Genomic DNA, 21,284 nt, shown 5'->3' with positions numbered 1-21,284 from the left:
AGTATGGTTACTGCAGCTCCCTGTTCTGTTGCATGCAGCATTTTAAGAGGCAGGATGTCCAGCACTGACAGCTGGTGGTGCTCCAGTCCTGGGCACTGCCCAGCATCCGTACCGGGAGGTTCTCAGCCTCACTAGGCTGCCCTCACTCATCATTTGTGAGAACAGAACAAGAATCCTGGTAGGTGCAGATTCTAGAATCAAGTGCAAATAAGCTCTTTACCTCTTAGTCTTTATACAGTTTCTTTCTGTGACAGTGTTGCAGCAGTAGCAGTCTTCCAGCAGCCTGTTGCTAAACTTTGTATTAGCTGACCTTTCCTTAGGAAGATGCTGATCCATGACGTGTGGTTGTGAATGCTCAACTATGCTGATTAGTTCTGGCTCAAAACTCAAAGGCTTTCTGATGTACTGTGAACAGTTTCTTAATATGTGGATAAAGAGAGTCAGCTGTGGTTTGGTTTGAGGATAAAGTAAAGTCAGGCACTCACACTGCAGTATACCACTTTAGATACACAACTGTTTTAGAACAGCGTTTAATGGCTATTCAACACCAAGACTGTTCATATCAGATGGTGTGCCTGAAGAAAGTCAGACTGCACAAACAGTCCCATTTCTCTTCTGGGCTTCCAAGGCTGAGCACTTCTGCAGCCCCCATGAATGCGCAGCTTGTGCGTATGGTGAGCACACTTCCCAGCCCCAGTCCTTGGTAAAGCAGCTGCACTGCGCCTCAGAACCTTTCAGCTGCTCTGCTGGCCACAGCTCTGATATTGCCATAAACTTTTGATGGAGGACTTCCTGCAGAAGAAAGCACAAACTGAGTCAGCAAACATGGTAACACGTTACAGAAACAGCTCCCCTGTCAGCATGCTTTAAGTCTGCGTTAGTGGGGAGAACCTGCCCAGGGGGTAAGATGGATGCTCATGGTTAGCTACTTCGTTGGTTACTGCGAGCTCTGCGTCAGTCCTGCTGGCAGCAGTTCTGCAGAGCAGCACCAAGCACTTTACTGTACTTTATGGCTGTTAAATGCTCCTTGACAGTGCGTTCAAAACAGCACTGCTCCCTGACACTGAACCCTTCAGGGAATGCACCGGCAGTAGCAAAAAGCTAAAAATCTTCCTTCTGCACCATGCAGAGGGCTTTGGAGCCAGAAACCAAGCCCTTGGCCAAAGGAAGGGGAAGAAAACTGAGAATGAGCAGAGCTCCCCTCCCAGTATCTTCCCCTGACCCTTCTCAAGTGCAGCAGACAACTCTCAGCAAGCTCCACCCCCCAAAAGCAGGTGTGGACACACCAGGAGCCCCCCAGAAAGCAGTCTGAAACTGCAGAATCTGTTTTCCTGTAATGGAGAAGGTTAAGTAACAGGACTTACCTAAAATTAGATTGCAAATTGCTGTTCGTGCCATTTTGATGTTCTGAAAAGATCCTAAAATATGAATTTTCCTGAAAAAAAAAAAATTAGAGCAATGTTAATGGGGTAAAAGATTCTCCATGATTGCATAGTTAATAGCACATAGCTCAAGCAGGAGTTCAGAAGTCAGCACAGAATTCTGGATCAGTGTACTACTTACTTTTTCCACAGCCGTAATTAAACTACACCATAGAACCTGTCCTCCTCTAAATCTTCTTAGAAATAGATTTTTACAATTTGCAAGCTTAACGCTATAGCAGCTTTAGGAGAAAAAAGTGTTGCAGGGTTGGTGGGTTCAACTTTGATTACTCAGAGGAAGAAGTTCTTCAACTGTGGAAGCAATACTAGATGAGCTGGTGTCATTGTTCCCATAACAAAAGGTCAAATACTCAATTAGCATTCATTAAAAATGCTACTTAAATCATTCGTCTTACTGATTGTCTACCAAAGTTTACAGTAACTTGAACCATGGTGGTTCCTAGAAGACAAGATAGATTAGTTAAGGGAATATACTGTCTAGAAGGAAGGAAGTCAATACTTACGAGTCAGCAAGAACTATTCGTGTCCTTGTTACATTTTCTATCGTGAATTTTGTTTTTCCACCTTTCCCTGCTATTCTCCCTATTGCTCTTGACAGATGATCTCCTTTCAAAGGTTTGACTAAAATGAGAACAAAACGGTAAAACAGCAGTAGTACATATCCCTCTGTAACGCTTCCCTTGTTCAAGTGACTGAAATAACTCACTTTAAGTAATACTAAGACAATTTTACTATTGGTGAAATATTACCTATGTTCACCTGTGTGACTAGAAGGGAAAAATCCAGTGATACGTGACCGTGAGGCCTGTCAGAGAAATCTGCAATGGAAGGCATTCCCTGTCTTACAGGGCGATTAACGTTGAAGAAAGAAACCAAGCAAGAGCACACGATTAACGTGAGTAGAAGTGACGCAGATCAAGTTTAGATGCTGTTCTCCTTGGAGCCAGCTCCATGGAGTCCCAGTAATATGCAAAACAAAAGCTTTGATGCCTACTTCCTACCTCTCTGTCATAATACTTGGAGGAACAGAGCCCATTCCAGTTTAAAAAAATAAAAAACGTATATATTCCCCAAAGCACTCCATGTGACCTTTATGTTAAAAAAAAAAATAATTCCTGTAATGAGTCACATCAGTGGACAATTTGACGAAGTGCTATACTTCTAAGGATGAAAAGTTGGAGCATTTTCTTAGGAAATCATTTAAAAAAATGACAATTCTTTCAAGCCTCCTGTACCTAGACAATTTCATGTACTGACATGAAGATTTTCCTGATCTGCAAGGATAAATGACACAAATGGAGCAGGGAAAGAGACAGCAAGAACTCGCAGATGGTACACACAACTACGGGAACATCATCAGAAGCCACTTACCATCTGTAACTTCAAATGACTCTAGAAAAAGATCATCTAATCTGATGAGAGCAAGAGCATCCTAGAATATTAAGAGATTTGTTATCAGCACGAGTGTTACAGCACCACAACACAGGGCAAGCTTATGTTTTCTTTCTCAACAGATCACGTGAACAATATTTCTCCATTTGATGTCTCAAACAACAGTTGGCTAAAGCTAGATCAGCTTCTTTTCAATAGAAATAAAAAATTCTGTGTAGAGAACCCTGCAAGTGCTTAGACCCTACCACATTTACCCAGACCCACCTTGACCACCAGCGTCGGTACAAGCCTGTGACAACAACCTGACTGTTCTGTACTACAAAAGGTTTTTGTTTTCTCGAAGTAAAGTTTGAGTTTTGAACATTAATGACTACTGGCTTGGACTAAAGCAAAATGAACGCTCATATACTACTAGGTATTTCCTCCATTTCACAATTTTACTTGTGTGCTGTTTGAAGACTACCTTTTTATTCTGAATTAGCTTCAGAAATTAGCCTTCCACTTCAGTCATAATTTCAAACAAACTTGTTTATAGGAAACCACCCTGAAGATTTTCATTTCTTAATACAATTTCTGGAGAAGCCAAAGATTTCAAGCAAGTTCATCCAACCTCCCAATCCAGCTGCTAGGGACTCACCTCTACTTGGAAGCCAAGTATAAATGCTTTCACAAAATCGGCTGCTTTCGTTAGAGCACTGAGATCCTTTGTCTCCTGACAAGTCTGCAAGACACAAAGTTAAGTTTGCAAAGTAAGAACATGCAAGCAGAATTGGGACTTCAAAATTCTTAAGATAAGAAAGCTAACCATAAAAAAGACACACTGAGGTAATGCCCCTTCTATGTTGTCTGCAAAAAACAAACAAACAAACAAAAAAAACCAACAAAACCCAGACCACAGAACAGCAGAGAGAAGAGATGGACAATGGTGGGAGACAACTTGAGGCGAAGTTATTTTAAGGACAGTAGCCTTGAGATGTTTTAGCAGATTACAAAACATGGACAGGTTCAATAAAACATATGGGATAATAAAAAGATTAACAAGATATTTGAAACATGAACAAACCAACCTGGCAAAGCATCAAATTTTTTGTTTTGCTTTGTTTTTAAGTTTTAGACTTTTTTTCACCCTAGCAGAGGCAGCAGCATCTGCTGTCAGGTGGCATTCTTTCACTTCTTGTCCTAAAACTTGGCCAACGTCTTCCTCTGCCAGGGGAAAAAATTGTGTATGCATCTACATTTACAGATTCCAGCAGGGAAAAGTGAGAAAAGCGTAGTCACAAACTGGAAAAAGCAAGGCAGGATAACTCACAAAAAAACACTATTAACCTACATTCCTGTATCTTCTGTAAGAAGCCAAAGATACTGAAAGTTTTGGTGGCCCCCTCAAAAGTCACCTGACTCCTTAGCGCCACATGTGCACTTAGTCAGTGCAATGTCTGGGAAACACACACATTGCGAATCATGTTCAGTGCCAGACTGTGACTCTTCCTTAATGTTCAAGTATATGTTCTATAAAAGTCCCCCCAAAAAACCCGCCAGCTTACACAGGCCACCTCTAGAAGAGCCTTAACGCTTTTAGATTTTACTTGTACAAACTACTTGCTTCTAAACGAGTTTACTTTGAGCCCCGGTGCGGGTTTTCCAGCCAGGCGAAGCCGCTGAGCACCCGGAACACGCCGGGATGTCGGCGCCCACCGCCGGGCTCCGCACGGGAGCACCCCGGGACCCCCCGCACCCCCTCACCTTGATCTCCACGTTCCTCGTCTTCAGGTTAAACCGGATCTGCAGCTGCAGGTGCTCCACGACGGGCGTGAAAATCTTCATCCAGTTCTCCTTCAGCGGCGTGTACCTGTTGGCCGGCACGGCCACCTTCCGCACCTCCCCGCCGCCGACCTGTCGCGACAGAGCCGTCAGGACGCCGCGCAGGGCGCCTCAAGCCGCGCCGGGGCCGGGGCCGAGCCCGCCCCGCGTCCCCGCTCACCGCCAGGGCCTCGGCGGGCAGGGCCGGGAAGGCGGGCCTCTTGCGGGGCCGCGGCTCCGCCATCTCCTCGTCCTCCCCCTTCTTCTCCGCCTCCCGCCGCCGCCGCCGCCGCCCGGTGGCTGAGGTGAAGCCGTCCCCTCCCGCCGCCGCCTCGGTCTCCATGGCGACCGCCGTTAGCCGCGCTCGGCGCCCCGACCGCCGCAGCTCCCGCCCGCCCGCACGCGGCCGGCCGCCGGAAAGGGGCCGCGAGGGGGCCGCTTCCGCCCCGCCCCGCCCGGCCCGCCCCTTCCCGCCGGGCGCTATGGCGGCGGCGGCGGCGGGGCCGGAGCGGCCGCAGGTGGTGGCGCACGTGCAGCAGGCGCTGAGCTACACGCTGTTCGACTGCAAGTGGGTGCCGCGCAGCGCGCGCCTCCTCTGCCTGGGCAGCGCCGCGCGCGGCACCGGCGTCGTGCAGCTGTACGAGCTGCGCGCCGGGCGCCTGGAGCTGCTGCGCGAGGTGAGCGGCGGGAAGGCGGCGGGGGGGCGGCGGCGGCCGCGCCTCGGCGCTGAGGGGGCGGCGGGGGGGCGGCGGGGTCCCGGCGTCCCGGCGCCCGTTTCCCCCCTCCGGCCGCGCTCCGAGCCGGGTCGGCGGCCCCGAGGGGAGCCCGCTGAGCGCAGCGTGTCCTTTCCTCGCAAGATCGAGAAGGCCAAGCCCATAAAATGCGGGACCTTCGGCGCCGCCTCGCTGCAGCAGAGATACCTGGCGACCGGGGACTTCGGGGGGAGCCTCAACGTGTGGTAAGCGAGCCTCGTCCGCGCCGGCCGCACGGCGACCTGCCTGCTTTCCCCAAAAAACACGGGTTCTGCGCAGCGGTTCGGCCGGTGCTGCCCCTCCTGCGTTCACAAGCACCCCATCGAGGCCCTTGTCCTGTAAAAGAGGCTGCTGCGTGGGTGCACGGCCGTAAGAGGCTGCGTTCGGCCTTAGCATTATGCCTGTGCTGCGTCCATTTTATGGTCCTGATCGGTTTTCCTGGTCCCTCAGTGGTTTGTATAATAAACTTTTGTAGATAAAGTCAATCATCAATTAAGCAATAGGGTCCAAAAAGCACTTCAAAAAAATTACTATTGTATTTAATTTGCTAAAGAGCTAGCTGTTGGTTCTGTTTTGATGGAATGCTGAGAATGGCGTGGATTTAGGCAGGACATCAGGAGGGGGTTCTTCACTGAGAGGGTGGTCGCACACTGGAACAGGCTCCCCAGGGACGTAGTCACTGCACCGAGCCTGTCTGAATTTAAGAAGCGATTGGACTGTGCACTGAGTCCCATGGTCTGAACTTTTGGGCAGACCTGCGCGGTGCCAGGAGTTGGACTTCATGATCCTTAGGGGTCCCTTCCAACTCGGGATATTCTATGATTAGTCCCTCCTTGAAAGGAGATTAAAAATACAACGTCATGAGGGATTCTCCAAGGATGAGAATCAGTGGGAAAGAGCGGCGAAACCCAGAGGTGGATGCAAACGTCCTCTGAAGGCCAGCTGTCAGAGCTAGGTGGGGATAGATGAGAGGTCGCCCTAAATGCTTACTGGAAGTAAAGCTAATGGGAGCATTTTGATCTGTAGCGTGATTTGCTTTGAGCCCAGCATAAAAACCCATTCCCGAGGGTTGCTGTGGTGAATCCGCAACTGTTTTTTACAAATGGAGAAATCCAGACCTGACCAAAAGCTTTCAGACCTGTCTAAAGAAGCAGCCAAAGGAATCAAAAAAGCGTTCATAACGTTGACACCCGTTTTTCGTTCCCAGAATTGAGCTCACATACTTTTGTGCTCATGTTTCCTCTCAATTTTTATACAGATCCTGACTGTTAAGGTAAATGCCATATTGTCTGTTCTTTTCTTTCTTGCCTAGGAATTTAGAAGCTCCTGAAATACCAGTGTACTCTGTGAAAGGTCATAAGGAAATCATAAACAGTATAGATGGTGTAGGTGGCTTAGGAATTGGGGAAGGTGCACCAGAAATTGTGACTGGCAGTCGAGATGGTGAGTTAGTGACCTCTACGAGTCTTTTCAATTATTCCAAGAAAGCAGCCTGCAAGCTGTGATGGCAGGGGACAGTCTGCCATCTGAACTAGTTACAAACCTGTTGCAACTGGTTCTTGTATGAAGTCTGTCTTTTGAATCTCGTTTGGGACAAGTGATCTCTAATTCTTTTAGAAGCTATAGAGAAGCAAAAGATACTCTTGTCGCTGAGCGTGGGACAGAAGGAATGCAAAGCAGAATAAACACAAAATACCAGCTAGAGAACATACATCCTTAGCATACTTCTCGTTTGTTTCTGTTTTGTTTCGCTTTGCTATCCACTAAACCAGTCTGGCTTTCTGGAATGTAAAAAGATGCTCCTGTGCTTTGAATGACCAGGCCGAAGAGCAAAGGCCTTTCCTGGGAAAATGAGTGCAGCGTGTCCTTAATACAAAATCCCCTCTCTTGCTTTACAGGGACTGTGAAGGTGTGGGACCCAAGGCAGAAAGACACTCCTGTGGCTAATATGGAGCCTGTTCAGGGAGAGAGCAAGAGAGACTGCTGGACAGTAGCATTTGGTAAGATACCAGATAATTACTGTTCCCCCCTCTAAAGTGACCGTGCTTTGACAATTATCAAACTATTTCAAGGTGTTATGGAATAGTTATTTGTATGGACGAGTCAGTAGCAGGTTTTATTTTTCAACATTATCAAATTACCTGTTTTTAATATGTTTTTCCAAAGATGTATGTTTTTTGATATTTGGATTTGGCCTAATTTTCTCACAGTCTTTGGTCAATCACTTCACAGGTAAGCTGTGCACACTTTATCCCTAGGTACTTTTACAATCCTAGGTGTAGGAATTTAAAATTTTTTTGTCTAGGAATGTAAAAGCAGAGAAGCTACCTTGTCCTAATGCATTGTAACTGTTGCAGTGCTCGGAGAGCCGATCACTGGTGTAGCGTAATTCCAACTGTCAAGCATTAAGGCATTAATTTAAGAGAAAATCCTTGAAGCTAGGAGCTAATTAAAGACAGCAGAGATGCTTCGCCTGGGCTCAGCATTTTTCCTTTGAAGAGAACAAGCTGTTTGTGTAGTACACGGGCTGGTATTTCTGGATTAGCTCCATTTCTGCCTCCAGACTCAGGCAGTAAGTTTTACAAACTGCTAATAAGTACATGGGTTATAATAACAAAATTGATAGTAGGGAGATGACGTTTCTTGGCAAGAAAGTCCAGCTATAATGCTCCTTGCTATTGAGACCTTTGTCTTCTGCTTTGACTAATGGAGAGAAAAGCGGCCTCTTACTTTCTTCTGCTTGCTTTTGAGTTCCTGGTGGTTGAGCCAAGGCCAGGTCCATCCCGAGCTACGCACTGTCCATGCAGGCTAACTTCTCCCAGGCGCTGATGCGCCTCCTTGAGCCTGTCTGCTGGGAGTCAGGTTTTGGAGGCAGGCTTCTGTGGGTGTGCGTCTGAGGGCTACTGTAACACTCAGGGCCTCCCTGAATGCCCGTGTCTGCAGAAGAGTTTTGTCCCTGAAACACTTCACGCGTGAGGGGCCGTTTGGTGATCAGCTGGACTGCTCCGTGCTGTGGTGCCATTGTCCTGCCTGGGGAGTGTGGTTTACAGCAGCTGAAGCAGTCTGTGCAATTTAGGCAGTGCTTAGCAGGGGAGTAAGAATTTGTTCACGCTGTTTAAAGAAACAGACTGCCAGTTCTGAAGCTGTGCTTTCTGTACCTTTCAGGTTAGAAAACTGGCCTGCTTGTTCAATCTTACTGTTCCAATAGTAATATTTTTCTGGCGTAAATGTAGCTGAAATTGCAGACTTACGAGATCTGAAATTTATAGCCTGAGGAGGGTTTCTGTATTCTAACCAATTCTGTCTGTGTCCAGGTAACGCTTACACTCAAGAGGAGCGTGTTGTTTGTGCTGGGTACGACAATGGGGACATTAAACTGTTTGACTTAAAAACCATGTCACTACGATGGGAGACCAACATTAAGAATGGGGTAAGGTACCATAAAAATAGGGTTTCGTTCCAGCTTCAGTGTATCCGTGTTTTTGGGTGATCTCGTTAAGTCCAAGTTGGTGGTGATGTTGTTGTAAAGATAACCAGAGATTTAGAAATCACACAAAAAATATTATTTTTAGCAGTAGCTAACTTGAAGGCTGAATACATTTATTTTTATGCGTTTCCAGGTTTGCAGTGTGGAGTTTGACAGAAAAGATGTAAATATGAACAAGCTAGTGGCTACATCACTCGAGGGAAAATTTCACGTTTTCGATATGAGGACTCAGCACCCAACTAAAGGCTTTGCTTCTGTTTCAGAGAAGGTATGGGGAGACAGATAACTTCTTAAACAAGACAAACTTTTGCAATATATGCTCCTAAAGTTGTTGGAAGCACTGCAGGTTTAAAATTACTGTCTTTGGTAGGTAAGAGGTGCACAGGTTCCTGGGAACAAGCTGTGCAGTGGCGTGGCTGGTGTGGCCCAGGTGCAAGCAGCAAAAGGGCTCCTGTCCATCCTGCCAGTGCTCACCGAGGCGTCCTCTCTTATACCTGGATTTTAGGGGCTTCTCTTGTCTTCGGGTCCTGTTGCAGTTTCAAGTTTGTGCCCTCAGCTGCTGTGCCCCTAGTCTGGGAGTCTTGTGTAGTGGAGGAGTACATCAAAGTAGGATGAGCGTGCAGATTCAAATCTTAAATATATCCAAAAATAACGTGAGCCCACTGCAAATGCTGTTTTATCTTGCTGTCACAAGACCTCGTATGAGCCACAGAAATCATTATTTTTCTTCAGAACCAAATGTTTTCGGCTTGGTATACTGAGGGTGAGTGAAAGGAATATATAGGGGAGCCGTAGGGGCCTGGAGGCTCTTGAATGTGGAGAACTTAACCACAAAAAAAAATAAAATAAAATTAGTTTAAGTTCTCCAGGACTGCCTAAATTAGAAAAATCTGAATTTCAACTTAGTACCTTTAAATTCCTATTTTCCACATCACCAGGCAAAGCAGATCAGATGTTGGAAGTACTTTGATTAGATAACACAATTATTTGCTGAATTAGCGTTTGTAATAATCAAAATATAAAAGTGGAATTTCCTATCTTTCCTTAGCCGCATCTAAGTTTTTCTTTTTGGATGCTTGTAGGCAGATACGCATAAGGTTGGGCTACGAGTGTTGGGGGTTTTCTTCAGGTGATTTCTGTTGCTGTGTGATCTTCTGTGCCCTGGCTGAAATACAAATGTGAATTGTAGGTGTGTGTGTTGTGTGTTTGCACAGTGTTTGTAGTACGTTCGCTTGCAATAATGACTTTAAGAGATGTCAGACATTGAAACTCCCCTTGTGGTGACCATGTCTCTTAAGAGCCTGGGAATCAAGTAGTTCTAGAACGGTTCCAGAGGAACTGCCGCCACTTCACCTCTGTTTAGCTCTGCTCAGATGGCTCAAGAAGCTGAAGTATCCCTGGTGGCCTTGGTAGGGCCGCTGCCACCTTATCTCTGCGGAGGAATGGGGCGCGCTGGGGACCTGACTCGGCCTTTTTTGTGTGGGGACTGGCAGGAGGAGGGGAAGGGGCCTCAGAATGGACGTTCCAGTGTCCACCGTGAGAAGGATGGGGTCTTCTCGTACAAGCGACTCCTGTTTAAGAGTCTGTGTCCTTGTGAAGCTCATCTGTAAATGGCTTCTATACAATGCTGTTTTGTTTTTTTTTATTTATTTTTTTTATTAGGCCCACAAATCTACCATATGGCAGGTTCGGCACCTACCACAGAACAGAGATATATTTATGACGAGCGGAGGAGCTGGGAGCCTTCATCTCTGGAAATAGTAAGTGATCACTCTCCAGCCTACAACGGGGAATAAGAAACCAAAACAACGTTTTTTTGTTTTAAGAAGGAACCTTCCTGAAAATGATGAGCGGGGTCCTGCTTCCAAGCTCAGAATATCAAGTTAAAATTATTGCTTACAAGTACAGTAGAAATGGTGATTTTGGTGTCAGTACTCAATCTGGAATCCTGAATTGATTCCTAAAAGAATGAGATTGACAGCAGCACAGGTGAATTTTGCCCTTGTCAATTTTCGTAACATGTTCAAGATCTAATTATATCCTCAGTTAACATGGTAATAAATGGAAGAAAATAGATTTCTTAAAGTTTTTGTATGGTTGCAGTTGCATCTTTGAAAAATATTGAAAACCTGGACTTGTAATGATTCTTGTCCTAATGTCTTATTATAGCAAAATAATTTAATCGTCCCGAATGTGAAGTAGGCGCATTAGGTTTCAGAGGGGTAGCTCTGAGATTAAATTTTCTTGCCCGTGGCAAAAGCCAAACTGTTAAAAAATAAAGGGCTATAGGAGAGACGTGCCAGGATTCAGAACTTCCTACCTCATTGTTTTGTCATGAAATATTTGCTAAGGATGTAGCATGGATATGGCTGGATATGATGGCTCATTATTTGGAAGATGTTTCTTTGCCTTATCTTGAGTACAGCCTCTTTTGTGTGGTCTTTTGCAAACAAAATGATAACGATGTGTTTGTGTCGGTAAATGTTAAGTGCGTGTTTTACTTTTCTTATTGCCAGCGAGTACCCTGCTCAGCGCTCAAAGAAGGATTCTGAAGGAGCAGAGATGGGGGTGGCAGGTTCTGTCAGCCTCTTGCAGAACGTGACCCTGTCAACGCAGCCGATCTCTAGCCTAGACTGGAGCCCTGACAAGAAGGGGCTGTGTGTTTGTGGTGCCTTTGACCAAACTGTGAGGGTACTGATAGTTACCAAGCTTAACAAAGTCTGACAGGAAAACTCGTATCTCTGATGAGAAAGCAATATAGTTTGCAGTCTGTAAATATGGGAGGGAGAGACCTCCTGTTTCTAATTTAATTTCTCCCTTATTAAAACTGGATTAAAGAAATAGAAACCAGATCTTTCTATTGAAAGTTCAGATACGTGCACTTAGAGTTGTTTGGCTGATTGTGCTGTGATGACTTGAAGCGGCCTGGGCACGCAACTTTCACCTTCTGGAAATGTGAATTTACGTTAAAACAAGATGTGCCTTTGTGTTAACGCAGCCTGTAACTTCAGCGATAACTTGAAATTGCTTGTGTTCATTTTAACTGCAGCGCAAATCTGTTGGTGCTTGTTAAATGGTCTGGCTCTTCTGCATATAGTATTGTCCATATGCACTCGTGCAATGGGAACTACTGTGTGCTCCCCATAGGAACTCTTTGTGCTTGGTAATTAGAATATTTGTTAAAGTGACTTAGAGTTCTTTAATACATGATAGAAACTATAATGAATACTAAAATATTCAGGTTTAATTGAGTAGACTTCTTATTGAAGATCGTATTGCAATTAAACTATTGAGCAAAATGCACTGTTTTACCATTTTAGTTTGGTTTTGTAACAAGTTTTTATGTTCTGTTGATTTTATATCTGTTTTTAACTTTGTATTCTACAAATAAAATTATATGGAGTGTTGTCTTGATATAAACAAAATATGTTATTCAAACATTCGGAGATGTAGGGAAGGAATAGACTTCTGTAGGTTTACAAGAACAGCCTGTAATACTTAGAAGTTCATCATTTTGCAGCAAAAGTTACTAAAACTTAACCTCCCTCTTGAAAGAAAATTTATAAGCTTGCCAAATCACTACCTTTTTTTTTTTTTTATAACATTCAGTATTTCTTCAAAACCTGCTGTGACACAGTAGCTTTGTGCTGTAGTTGCACCTGAACTCTGTAATTCCTCTTATCCACGGTGTGTTTCTGATTTTAACTGTGTATGTTGCTGCCAGCCGTTTTAACAGGCACACCCACTTAGCCTCTATCTGTGTGTGTGTGGTGGGGGGCTTCCTGATTTCAGCAAGCGTTAGTCATTTCACTGGTTGCTTTCGTTGTCTGGCCTTGTTTGTGTAAATGCAAGTTTCAGGTAAAAGTATTCAACTGTTTTTGAAAACAGACAGGTAAAAAAATGTAAACTTTGTCCATGCCAACAGCGAAAGAGACCTTGTGTCCATTTGTGAAGAAGTTCAGTTTTCTCAGGCTTTGGAATGAGGAATTGCTCTCTGACAAATCCAGGTGAGCTGTCTGCTCTGCTTTTCCTTTTTCTGCTGACTGCTCCTGACAACTAGAGGCTGCTTGGCAGAGGGTGGAGGCACCAGGGCTGTGTCTGTGCTGGTCCTGCCACCAGCTGGTTTCCAGGCAAGACGCAGGAAGAAAAGGGAACAGCAAAATACTGAAGATCAAAGTAGAGGAAATGGCAGTGGGGGAAGCCGTGTGGAAGCCAAAGGCTGTTGAAATTGGAAAGGTGAGCCGAAACTGACCCAAAAGGTGAGGAGCTGTGGCAGAAGGGTGACACTAAAGCCAGGATGAGGTAGTGGGAGAGATGAAAACTCACAAACCTTGCACTGTGAGGAGTGCGCAAGCTGCTGGGGGATAGCCGTGAAATCTTACAAAGCTACCTCTGTCTGGGGGGCTGGTGAGTTCACTGCTGCAGCGAGTCACATGCTAGAGGGCGAGGTTGGTCCAAATGTGCTGATGGATCCACGCTGGACCTTGCTATACTTGTATGCTTGTATGTTTTGCAAGTATTCATAATAAATTACATGTCTCACCAGCTTTCCAAAACCTAAAAACATCCCTCCCCTCCCCCCCACTAATGGCTTGGCATTGGGATAGCTAAATCACAAATTTAAGAGAAACAGGACTCGGAATTGCCAGTGCATTGTCAGTCAGCCCTGTCTTGCAGATGTGCGGCAGAAAGGGACTAGCTTTGGACTGAGAAATTTGCACTTTGCCTCTGATCTTAGAAGATTCCAGCTACATACAAGTGAGACAGAGTTCTCTTGGGTATGTTAACTGGAACAAAAGTTTACTTCTAGTAAAAGAGCAATTAGATTTGGCCAGTGGGGATCTGCCCCACCACGAAAGAGGCAGCTCGCTTGGGTTGGCAGTGGGAAGGTGCCTTGCATGGCCAGAGCCGTGGGGATGCCTAGCGAGGAAGGTTCCCTGTGCTGTGGGCAGGCACCGGAGCTGCTGAGGTTGCGTCCAGAGTTTCAGGATCCCTGAGGAGGAGCTAAGGAGGTCTGTCCGTCTGTCAAAAATGCAGCTCTAACCTCTGGTGTGGCGCAGGGACACACACAGGTTTCATTCTGGCTCAGCAAGCAAGCGACAGGTTGCGTAGCGTGAGATGTGTATTGGCCCACAAGCGCTCTTTCAAGCAATGTAGGCTAAAGATTCTGGCAGAAAGCAAAGATTTATGAGATCCAGCTGTCTTCCTGAGACTTGATGGTTTGCTTGCAAGTGTAATATTTAGCATACATTTTTTTTTTTGACACAAGTAATCCCATCTGCTTACATACATAGCATAACAGTGAGAGCGTATCCTGAAATTATTTTAAATGTTGTCCCTTTTAGTGTGCATCTTGGGTGGGAGGGATTACGGGGAACCACTGCTCTGCAATCTTGGCTGCAGATTTCTTCGAAAAGCTGGGGTCTGAACTTCAAAGAATCAGTTCAAGCACTTGAGTTAAAATGCATTGTTTAAAGATGAGCTCCATTTGCTTTGTCATGCAAATGCTTTGTACTCGCTGAAAGGTACACTGGGCAGCACAAGTTTGTGGAAAATGTTTTTTCTCTTCAATAGCAATTCTGAGTGAAGTACAGAGTGAGGGAAGAAAAAGCTCTCAGTGTAGGTACCTGTGAGCAAAACCAAACAACTGCAAATGCAGGACCAGGCTCTCGGTGATATTTTCTGTTACATACTTAGCCTGCAGCAGCAATTTTCCTTCCTTATACAAGCAACTTCAGGGAGAGCTCCTAGTGAGCCTAGATAACGGTAATTAAGAACAAAACCTAAAAAACACTTCTTAGTGTTCCATGGGCCTCAAAGATTAAATTTGTGCTACCTCTAGGTGCTTAATTATGGGATTCATTTTATTTGTTACTTTGAGAATGAAGGAATGGTTTTCCCTCTTGAGTTGCTTGTTTCATGGAAAAGAGACAGCCTTGCATGGTGAGAGTTTGCAAAAAACTAAGAGGAAAACGTAGACAAATGATAGTGCTGCCCCTGTTCAGGAAAGGTGAGTGGCTGTTTCTGTGTACCTAAAAAATGAAAGGTAGTGGTTGGAAGAGAAGAGCTGCTGCCAGTGCCTGTACTATGCTTCATCTCCTCAGCAGATTGAATTTCTGCTTCTCCCATGCTAAACAAGAAACTTAAGCAGACCAAGAGCTGCCCATAGCGGCCTAGCCTGTTCTATTTATAGCTCTCCCCCTCTCTTGCTGAAGACTGGCACCTTGCCTCCGCAGCCTGGAGGCTGGGGAGCTGAAGCGTGTTCTAAATAAAATCGTAACGCATCAGGGATGAAATGCACGAGTCCCCTCTGATGCAGTACCGCGGCATGCTCTGGAAAACCCCTGCTTCGTCCAGGGGCTGGGAATGGAATGTGCTGCTGAGTTGTTTGGCTTTACCATCAGCGACCACATTTACTAAGTATACCTGCTTGGCAGCTCTCTCCTGCTTCCTGTGCAAATCATCCCCATGCGCACGTGGCAGAGAAGAACCTGTTTATGGGCATGACTGCAAACAGAACATAGGTGTGTGTTACACAGTTTTTTATCAGGTGCCACCCAGATCCCTGGCTATTACAAATCAGGGGCTCTTCTTTCACATCAGTTACTTTGACTTCCATCGTTCATACGGATTCTTGGAGATTACAGCCCTCCAAGCTTTCTGTGCAGGTAGCCTATGTGCGGTTTATAGCATATACTTTCTGTCACCAAAAAATAAATTAAGACTTATCCATGCCTTGGGTTGAATTTCAAGCAAAGTAACACAAGTGATAACTCTGTAGGGGAAGCCTCAGTACAGTGTGCTGGTGAGGGAGATGAAACATCACCTCTTGTCTCTGACTTCTCCAAAGTTCACCCGTGATATGGAAGGTATTCAAAACCAGCATCAAAAGAACCATCAGATAAAAGAAAAGGACTCTGTGAAAACTTCTGGAGCATGCCAGCATTTGAGGAGTTACCCCGATAAAGCAGCCATTGTGCTGGGTAATTCAGGACTACAGCGTGAGCAGGGGCCACTGCTAACAGGCACGTGGCAGCCCTGCCTTGGAGACCAGCTCGATTTTAAGCGGGATCGCAAGCTACGCCGGCTGCTCTCTGAGCCAGACAGCAAGCCCGTCGCTGTTAGCTGGGTACAGCTGCAGTCCCCGGAACAGATGTGTCTGCTCCAGTTTTCTCTGCCTCCAAAAGGTCTGCTTCCTGCCTGCCCGTACTCCCAGGCCCGCAGGCTGTTAGGAACTCTCTCCCCACCCTCAGTCACCATCTCTGTGTGCGGGGCTACAGAACCACACGGCGGTAACTCCAAGTTCCCCTCTCTGGGCCTGTCAGTAAGAACAGCCTGTCCGGAACGCGCACGCGGGGCTTCCCGTCCCACAACAACAGCTTCTTCCTCTCTCGTCAGCGTGCAAGAAGCCTCCCGAGGTTGCCAGCCTCTCAGGATGTTTCCTGCTCAGAACATTACACCCTGACCTTAAGCGTGGCAGTGAACCTGAATGTTTTTCATCACTATAAAAAGCCCGTCAGCAACGTAAATAAAACGAACACAGGCAAGCTCTCCCAGGTTGCTTGGGGTTTTAAGGTTATGAAACAGTGAAGACACTCTGAAGCTGGAGGACGTGTAGTTTGTAGAATGGCAGTAAGGCCCACAGTACTTTAAGTAAAGCACAGGTTCTCCGAGTCCCAGCTGCTTCCAGTTTTTCCTCTCACAGGTCGGGACTGCCTACATGAAAACCCCCCGCTAGCTATGTTTGTGTCTCAGAAAATACTTAGGACCCGATTTTTATTATTTTTGTGTGTTAAAGTTTCTATTAACACAGCGTAAACGTGACTTCGTTCTCACTTTGCACAGAGTGACCACGTGTGGTGCAAAGCCTTAAATTCTTATTTGTGGATTTGCTGGGGGCTAAGGAAGCTGTGCCCTCTTACCCCCTTCCCGATGTCCTAGGGCATAACGGGACTGTGCGCCTCTCCTGCAGCTGTAGCTGTTTCTGGCTCTGATTTTGCAGGGATGTTGCTCCAGCATCTGTCCATCAGAAATATTCCAACGCTAGTGATGCGCTCTGTTTATGAGAGGCTTTTTCCCTCCTGCTCTCTTCATTTTTTTGTCTATTGGAAGATTTCTGAAACAAAGGCAATTTTTTCCTGAGGGTTTCCAGCTTGGAGCACCACGAGGCTCAGGTTTCTAGGCAGCACTGCCGAAAAATAATAAAATGTAGGTGCAGTTAATGAAATCTGCTCAGTTCAGGTGCATCCCATGCTAAACCTTTCATTTTCTGAGTCATCAATCTTCCTGCAGAGCTGACAGAATTTCTCCTTCATGTTTCTTGCTGGTGTAGCTCGACCAGGCAGGGCTGCCTGCTCAGCAGATGTGGAGACAGACCCCTCCTGCTGCCTCGCAGAAGCGCGCAGTGGCACAGGCCTCTGGCATCTTCCTAGCCATCAGCGTTTTCCCTTCCTGACATTCACATTTTCTTCCTCACACATCTGCTGTTGCAGAACGTGTGACAAACACAAAAGCAGCCACAGCGGGTTAAACCAGAGCCTTCCAGCCCAGCGTCCTGCCTCTTCGGGGGACGTGCGCAGGTAAATAAATACCAAGGAAAAAATCCTTTAAAATGACAACAGCAATTCGGGTCCCAATTTTGATTTACTCCTGAAATTGTCCCAGGCTTCATGCTAAAATGAAGTTGGAGAATGAAATATATGGTTCTATTGAGTTTATGCACAGAAGCTAGGAAGTGAGAACGGTGGAATGCTAATGCCTTTAGAAAAGGTATCTCAATTTCTAATACAATTTGCTTTTACAATCTTAGTGAGAGAGACAGCTATAAAAATTATAGCTTTACATACTAATTGGAAAAAATGCAATCTTGGAACAGTATCAGAACAAATACTCCACGCATGGTAGATTGCCTTCCATTTATTTCTCTGGTTTTCATATATAAATACATGTAACCTAATAGATATATCTGCATTCAGCAAATAAAGCTTTATACGTGAAGTAACCAGATACGGTACGCAGCACTTCACCACATCCTGTCATTTAATCTAGCTGGCATGAACACAAGCTCTTTTGATCTGTGCTAACTATCTTTATCTCAGCAGAGATCTCAGCCTCCCTATCTGTTATGTTCAAAAAGCTTTAATCAGAGAGTTTAAGCTAGTCTTATTGAATTATATTATTTTTCCTCCCTAAAACAAAGTTACATCAAGCTCAGTTTCCTTCTTTCCATGTACTTTTACATCTGTATTTTGATTAGAAATGTTATGTTTTCAAAAGGGAAAAGAGTCTGTGTTTAGTATGTTTAAAGCCATTCTAATCTAATTTGAGTGCAGGAAAAAAAAAAAAAAAAAGACATTTCCAGAGCATTTTAACTGAAAGGTGAGTCTAAGTTCACCTGGGCCTGGAGTGCCACATACACTACCCCCAAGTCCAGCAGGCTGTATCACAACAGGGAAAATTTTTGAGGCCACGCTTCTTTTCCATTGTCCTGTGTCACTGCTACAGTGTTTTTGTTTGGTTGTTTTTTAGCTCCTGAAGATGCGAGACATCCCTGGGGTTAGCCTCAAGACTCCTCACTAGTGATTGGGGCACAGACCTGACAGGTCCGATATCTTGGTGCATCTTCCTCAACTCGCTGTATGCCTTGTAATAAATCACTGAATTCTCTATTCCTGCCTTGCTTCCCTGCTCCCTGCATACATCTGATCTCTGCAGAACGCAGGCAGAGACGTAAATTACCATAAAAGTGCCAGTGAGCTGCCTGTAATTGCCCTTTTGCAAGTGTTTGTCTTGTGATGTGCCAGGGACACAGCAGGTACTCACCCCTCGTCCGCTGAGCAGCAAGCGCAGGCAGGCAGGCACCGGTGAGCAGATGGATGCTGATGCTTGAGCTTACTCCTGCTACACGCTCCTCTGGTAATTTGTTGGTCTGACCACTGAACAGATTGTAGAGAAACAGGCCTCAAAATCACAAAATGCCTGTCCCAGAAATTTCTTTACATGGCTGAGGCCTTCAGACACTAGTGCAGTACAAAGACCAGGATCTCCCAAACTGGTCTGCTTGCCCTGACCTGGAATTTTCAAAGATATCTTCTGCTACTCTGCTTTTTAATGACATGAGCCATAACTTTACTTCAGTTGGGAAATGGTTTGCAGGGCAGGTACCCAGGTGCAGACTAACTCATTCTTTAAATAGTTTAAATGTGATGTTGCACAGTTTTATACAGACACTCTTTTTTAAACCTAAGCTACAGACTGACCAGAGGTAGCACAACATTTCTCAGTTTAGTTTCAAAATACTGTAGCTGTATCCTCACCAAATTAAATCTCATTTTAAGTCTGAATTAGTTTGGCATTTTCAGCACAGCTAGTGAATCTCTGGAGGTTTAAGGGACTGCCAGAATAAAAGGGAATGCTCTCTGTGCTGGCGTGTACTGCCTTTCCAGTAATTGATAGAAAGGGCTTGTGGTGGACACCTGATAAAAATATCCACTTAGGCTAAATTATTTAACGAAGTATTTCTGCTGCTCTTGCTAAGAGTCATTAAAAGGCCAGAAAGAGCAGTTAGTGTCAGAAGAGGCTGGACTTGAAGACAAAGTAATACCATTCCTTTATTTTTCTTTGTTAGGATGACTGTAGATGCCTGTTGTAACTGCCCTTTGTTTCTGGTCTGTTTTTACTATTTGAATGTTTATGCTGCCAGTGACTCATTGCCCTTTTGTTACAAGTGGCTTCTAGCGTCCTTCTTTGGATTTACACCAGATTCTCAGAAGGATACTGACTATTTTTGTATTCATCTTGTCTTCTACATGAGCATCTTCAAATGCTGTATGAGCTTTTTCAGTGGCATTATTTTTCTGGGCCTTGGAGTTGCCACAGTTGGTTTGTACTTCAGGCTGTGGTGCTTAGCATGACCCAGGCTTAAGTGATCAGAAGTAGAACTGTGTATTTTTGGTTGGAATGAAATTTTAAACTCATCTGCACAAACAACTTGATTTGGACATCAGCTACACCAGCCATTTTCAAGGCACCCTGGATGATTTTTTGTTACAGCTTTCCTGTTGCTGTGGGTGCAAAGTGGGGGCTTTGTGTAACACTGCCAGGGTCCATAAAATCATCTCTCAGTCCAACAAGCAGGTCTGTGTGCAGCCTCTCTGGCTGAAGATCTCATTCCTTGTGAATATTTTCATGAACAAGGTGGTCATCCATGACCTTGCTGATCTTTCACAGTGTGCACAGCCACTGCTAATGCTGTGTTTTGTGGCGTTAGCTACAAAGGGCAGAAGGATGGTTTGCCAAAGCTGGGAATCCTGATGGTTGTGGGCAGAGCTGCACCTGGGTGGCTCTTTCGTCCTGCCCAGCCCATGGCATTGGGCCATTCCTTACTGCCTTCTGCTGTTCATCTTGTAGTGATTGGAGTTCTGTGAAGCTCTGTGCTGTCACACCGTCCCTCCTCGGGAGTATGGAGCCAGTGTCGGGATTGATATCATTTCCCAAGCTGCAATGTCATCCAGCTTTTTGTGAACAGCAAGGGTGCAGTGCTCTTTTCCGCGTGGTTGGCTGAGCTAGGGTTTTTAGTACGGATGGCCTGCCTGCCAATCCAGATTATTGAGTGATCCTGGAGGAAGGTGCTGAGAAGGGAGAGTGGGTGTAACCACCTCTCATCCACTTCAGAGTAACATGGGATGCCTCAGCTGCCCTAAGTGACTAAAAGCTGCTCCCACCTATGCAGAGCAACACTGTTACTGTTTCTGCTTTATGAGATTTTAATCATAAGGCACGTTTCAGAAGACAATAAAGTTTACAGATAATCTGGAGAATATCATTGTAGTATAATTTAATGAGATTCATTTTGCTTTCAAATACAATAATGTCCAAAGGAGGAGTAGCGTAATTAGTAAATTGTATCATTCAAACCACAGGAACACAATTGAGGACTCAACAGACATTAGAAAGAGTAGAATAGGGAGAGAATTTGAACAAAAAAAAATGAACAGATTGCAGCAGACCATTTTTTTGCACTGTTGAAGCTGACACAATCTTAGAATTTAGCACTGGGGGTGTCCGAGGACATTAGGGCAGCTTGAACACAGTGGTCTGACATAAGGACTGTACAAAATCTGTGTTTCTCTGGAGCTCTGATTTTCACCTAAGCTGTGAAAAGCCTGCTTAATCGAATGCACAATGGCAATTTATTTGTAATTCTCAGCAAGTCTTTTTATGTTGTCACTGGACACCCTGGGCTTCTGCTGATATTGAAACACATGGCTTCTGTCATGCTTGGAAAGATGACGTTTGGCTGTGACTTAAATAACCCCATCAATGTCACTATCCTTGATATGGTGAGTAGGTACTCTTATTTGTCACGTTTTAATTGAAAATGCACGTTAGGTATATGTTTACCAAAAATGT

General features: G+C 45.2%; 2 protein-coding genes across 2 annotated transcripts; one reads left to right on the top strand and one right to left on the bottom strand.

Annotated features, from left to right (window-relative positions):
- Nucleotides 1–514: 514 nt before the first annotated feature.
- Nucleotides 515–5,062, bottom strand: PNO1 (partner of NOB1 homolog). The gene is made up of 7 exons (XM_013194873.3): nucleotides 4,816–5,062; nucleotides 4,578–4,727; nucleotides 3,472–3,555; nucleotides 2,814–2,874; nucleotides 1,946–2,063; nucleotides 1,365–1,435; nucleotides 515–792 (listed from the first exon to the last, which is right to left on the bottom strand). The coding sequence occupies exons 1-7, from the start codon at nucleotides 4,975–4,977 to the stop codon at nucleotides 725–727; spliced, it is 714 nt and encodes a 237-aa protein (XP_013050327.2). The 5' UTR covers nucleotides 4,978–5,062; the 3' UTR covers nucleotides 515–724.
- Nucleotides 5,063–5,093: 31 nt separating this feature from the next.
- DNAAF10 (dynein axonemal assembly factor 10) lies at nucleotides 5,094–12,280 on the top strand. Its single transcript, XM_066993399.1, has 8 exons — nucleotides 5,094–5,311; nucleotides 5,492–5,592; nucleotides 6,699–6,829; nucleotides 7,285–7,386; nucleotides 8,701–8,816; nucleotides 9,007–9,141; nucleotides 10,536–10,633; nucleotides 11,390–12,280. The coding sequence occupies exons 1-8, from the start codon at nucleotides 5,117–5,119 to the stop codon at nucleotides 11,595–11,597; spliced, it is 1,086 nt and encodes a 361-aa protein (XP_066849500.1). The 5' UTR covers nucleotides 5,094–5,116; the 3' UTR covers nucleotides 11,598–12,280.
- The last annotated feature ends 9,004 nt before the right edge of the window (nucleotides 12,281–21,284 follow it).

The sequence above is a fragment of the Anser cygnoides genome, chromosome 3 (genome assembly GCF_040182565.1).
Source record: "Anser cygnoides isolate HZ-2024a breed goose chromosome 3, Taihu_goose_T2T_genome, whole genome shotgun sequence".
NCBI lineage: Eukaryota > Metazoa > Chordata > Aves > Anseriformes > Anatidae > Anser > Anser cygnoides.
Note: the sequence above shows the minus strand (reverse complement) of the source record. Positions and strands in the feature narration are given on the sequence as shown.